The 4,185-nt window shown below is 36.8% G+C and overlaps 1 protein-coding gene across 1 annotated transcript; it reads right to left on the bottom strand.

Annotated features, from left to right (window-relative positions):
• Window positions 1-430: 430 nt before the first annotated feature.
• Window positions 431-3,913, bottom strand: LOC112778117 (probable proteasome inhibitor). The gene is made up of 4 exons (XM_072231945.1): window positions 3,739-3,913; window positions 2,924-3,095; window positions 2,187-2,304; window positions 431-742 (listed from the first exon to the last, which is right to left on the bottom strand). Exons 1-4 carry the CDS (start codon window positions 3,911-3,913, stop codon window positions 431-433), a joined length of 777 nt encoding a protein of 258 aa, XP_072088046.1.
• Between the last annotated feature and the right edge of the window lie 272 nt (window positions 3,914-4,185).

Below are 4,185 nucleotides of genomic sequence, written 5' to 3'. Positions count from 1 at the left end.
TACTTATTAATAGTAAAAATAAATAAATAAAAAAGGTGATTTGAGCCCATTGGTCCGCTAGTCTACTGTTAGCTGGGATAGGGTGAAATTTTAAGACTACCTCGTTGGGTGGGGAAGGACGGGCCAGCTAGCCAGCCAAAGAAAGGCTTTTGGCGGGACAGGGGGATTTTTTCATTTGCCACTCCTAAATCCAACAACATACTTAGCTAAGATAAGTCTTAATGTAATACCTGAAGTTGCACTCGAGCCTTATAATAATTCCTGAACTTAAAAGTTACTCATATTCATCCCTGAAGTTGCACTCCGCGACTCAAACTTGTCCTTCCGGCAATTTCTACCCACCTGGCGCTACCGGAAAGCTGAGTTGGCAGGCTTCGTGCATATGGGCATTACAATGGCTAGTTGATGTGGCAGAGTAAACTGTCCGGAATCAATTTGGTCCCTCAAATAAAGTTAAAACCCTAATCCCTAATTTTGAAGCCCACAGTGCTCTGTCTTCTCTTCTCTTCTCTTCGGTTCTCTGTTCTTGTCTTCCCCATCTTTGAAACCCGACTGTTATGGCAAGCGCGAGCAATGCAGCTGGGAGCTTGAACAACCCATGATCATTTAGAAGCATCATAAGGAGAATGAATAGAAATAGAGAATCGCGCTTGCCAGAATGGTGTAGCTGCGGGTCAAGACCAGTGCTGCGGTGGTCAGGGACGGATTCTAATCCAGGGAGACCGTTCCTAGGTTGCCCAAACTACATTGTAAGTATTATTGTTGTTGATTGCTATATTTATGGATATAAAATTTGCTGACTAATTTTTCTTGGCTGTTCAGACTGTGGGTAAGAAATGGTGTGGATTGTTTTTGTGGGTTGATAAAGTTTTGGAAGAAGATGTCATAGCATGTGATGATAGAACAAGGCATTCAGTTGGCAATGAAGAATGGAAGATGAAGATTGCTTGAAAATTTGGTAGATTAGAGGCTAAAATTAGGGTTCTAAAAATGGGGGGGTTTTAATGTTTGTGTCATGTTGCTGATTGTAGTTGGTGTTCTTGTAATAAAGTTGGATAGACAACAGGATCAACTGTATCTAGCCAAAAACAAATGACATGCATGTTATATGCATATGTTGTTCATGTACTTGTTCCTGTCCTTTTGTTTGAAAGAAATGAAAATTAAAGTGTTTGATTATATGCATACTTCTGTTCTTGCACTTCTGGTCAATGAAATGGAAATGGACCGGGTTTTAATTACTCTTAATTCTGTAACACAGGACAAAATATAACCAAAAAGCTAACAAAACTCAATTCGAGAAAGTCATAATTCATATTGGTAATGTTTCATCCAAAAAAGGCATTATAGAGCCAAAACACCAAGTATATCAAAGTTGTTAACATTTTGACCTCATAAGTTTCAGATACTAAAATCCCAAACACTAGGACAATGTTTAAGAAATCATACATGGTAAAAAAATTTCAGCAAAATAGATACACAAAAACACCATGTGTCCCCTGTCTCTAAATATAATCATCCTAATCTTCATTTTTTGTGCCTGGGTTCCTTGAATCCAGGGGTGGACACAAACTTCATGAAGTTTACAAGCCTTGTAGCATTCCCCTGTGTTGCACCTTACATAGAGTTAGGTGGGGGATTCCTTGCTGGTTGACTGCTTCCTGGTAGATTGCTACTCCCTGAAGTTATTTTTTCATCATGCTTGGAGAACTTCGACAACTATGTTGGTTGGCCAGCCATGAACTTCGAACTTCGCATAGTCTGGGTCACCTGACTACATCGGGACCCAACTTTTTTATTCCTTCACTTTTATAAAAAGCTGTCAGACACTTGTTTTCGAGCACCAAAATAGTCCCTACACTTTTATAAGTAACATTAAACTAGTCCCTAAACTTATGTAAGTGACATCAGACTAGTCCCTAAACAGCACTGTTATATACAAACAGGACATTATGCAGCATGTATAACCACCATTAGCCCAGGAATAATGCAGCATATATAAACAACAGCCTATTGAAGGTATTGAAAATAGTGTATCTATGAAATAATGGCTCCATTAGTTTTTTCAAGAAAGCAGGTATTGAAGGTGATTGATAAACAAAATTAAAAGAGAAAGTACTACACAACTTAGCACAATACACACAAAAAAAAGTCAAAAGAAGAAGGCTTATTAAATAAAACATAACAAAACAATTGGCTAATTTGGCTAAGATATCCTGATTTAGTCTTCTCACCAGCTGCTCCAAATTCTTGAGCTGCTCAGAATAATTGCTCTTTTCATTTGCTATAATATAATCCCTAACACTGTATGTAGAAAAATCAAAGCACCAAATCATGACATAACCGTAAATTCACAAGAAGTACGATTAACCACAGAAAATTTTAATTTTCACAACATATCCGACTTCACCTAGAAAGAAAAGCAGATAACTTTTGAGCAACAAAACTCAATACGCACAAGCTTAAAATTTGCAGCATAGAACGAATATACAAAATATTTCTGGTGGTTTTTTTATTCCATTAACTATTCTATCTTAATATTTGATGTGATAAAGAAAAGAATGGAAAAAGGGTAAAAGTTGACAATACAGAGTACAAACTCTAATTTCAAAACGTTTTCAAATCACAATTCAGTACTTCAGTTTTTACTAAAAATCATGTATGATTTTTTGCCCCCACCATAGCTATTATATTTTAGTTTTTGGTCTTCCTCTATCAAGAATGGAAATTCTATTTAATTAAAAAGAGTAATAAAATAAGTCATCAACAAATAGAAGCTCCAAACTCCAACGCAGCCCAATTCAACACGAATAAAGAAAATTAGGTTGGTGAGTTACAAAAATTTTAATTTTGCAATGCAACAAATGAAAGAAAAATCTTGAAGAATGTATAGTTTGAAGGGGGGAGGGGGAAAGAGGCTTACCAAATCTCAAGGTGTGCAGGGTCAAAGGACCATTCCTTCAAGGCATCAATGAGTAACTTTTCATTCATAACGAGGCACTTTACCAGCACTTTAATTGAAACCTTTTTTGGATTGACATAAACAAAGACATATTCTTGGTCAAGTTGGTTCCAGTTCTCTACAGACACCTCCTCTACACACAATCACAAACCACATATTAAAAATGATCAGTAAATGCTAATTATAAGCTTCAGGCTGCATATATCAATTTGCTACATCTTCTATTGATACCACAAGGTATCTTTTAACTTCAACTTAATTGACTTGATCCAATATTAGATTGCATAGCCTAATCCTTCGTCTAGTATAGAAGCTCAAGGATAGTGCAATTTTCCGGCATGAATTGCCATTATTTGTGGTTATCATGGTTCATTAACAGCTACCACCTTAGAAAGCTCAAATTTACTTTATAATCTAAATAATGAACCTCTGTAATTCACTCAATCAATCACATATCAGTATTTGATGGTTTTCAACAAATCATCAACTCAAGAACAAATAATCCTATAAAACTCTCTTACACCGATTAGATAAAAATTGTTTTACATAGCTAGTGCTACAACCTTAGGGCACGTTTGGTTTCGCTTTTTACTTTCTATGTTTTCTGGTTCTTGCAAAGAAAGAAGTGAAAACAGAAAACAGAATTTTCAATTGTTTTCAGTAAAGAAGAGTGATAATTAATGATATTTGGATATTTCACATAAAATATATCGAAATTAAATAATTTCGTTAAAGAAAAAAGAGAGAACAAAACGGAAAATTAGTGAAAGTGTTACCAGTGGAGGGATGTGAAAGGACGTCGTCGAAGAGGGCTTGGGGGCTGGTGGCGGTGAGAAGGTAGCCGAAAGAGAGGAAGGTGGCGTGAACGACAAATGCTGCTTTGTCGTGGTTGTTTAGAAAGGAAGGCCTTGCCACCCTTATGACCGCCATCACCAACTTATCCGTAGCCATTGTCAGTTTATGATTCTAATGTTTGGGACATTACATTTCAGCTTTCAGCTTCCGGAGTGAAGAGGAGTCAATAGTGTGTTGTGGTTCTTTTCTTTCTTTCCTTTGAATTTTGACACAAAAGGTGCTTGTTTCTTCGGAGAGAAGTTGAGCACAAAAGCGACGTGGTTCGGGGAAATCGGTGCAATTAATACAATCGCATAGACACCATTGATGAATGTAGTGGAGAAGAAGAGACCTCTGTGCTTGTGTTGTGATTTGAGAGGGGGGAGACA

Source organism: Arachis hypogaea, chromosome 3, assembly GCF_003086295.3.
Source record: "Arachis hypogaea cultivar Tifrunner chromosome 3, arahy.Tifrunner.gnm2.J5K5, whole genome shotgun sequence".
In the NCBI taxonomy this organism is placed as follows: Eukaryota; Viridiplantae; Streptophyta; class Magnoliopsida; order Fabales; family Fabaceae; genus Arachis; species Arachis hypogaea.
The sequence above is the reverse complement of the archived record's forward strand: the minus strand, read 5'-3'. Positions and strand labels throughout refer to the sequence as shown.

Coding starts and splice junctions, on each gene's coding strand:
- LOC112778117 (XM_072231945.1), bottom strand. CDS start 3,913: ATGGCTACGGATAAGTTGGTGATGGCGGTCATAAGGGTGGCAAGGCCT. Junction 3,096..3,738: donor CCTTTCACATCCCTCCACTG/GTAACACTTTCA, acceptor GATTGTGTGTAG/AGGAGGTGTCTGTAGAGAAC. Junction 743..2,186: donor CCAAATTAGCCAATTGTTTT/GTTATGTTTTAT, acceptor CTTACAATGTAG/TTTGGGCAACCTAGGAACGG.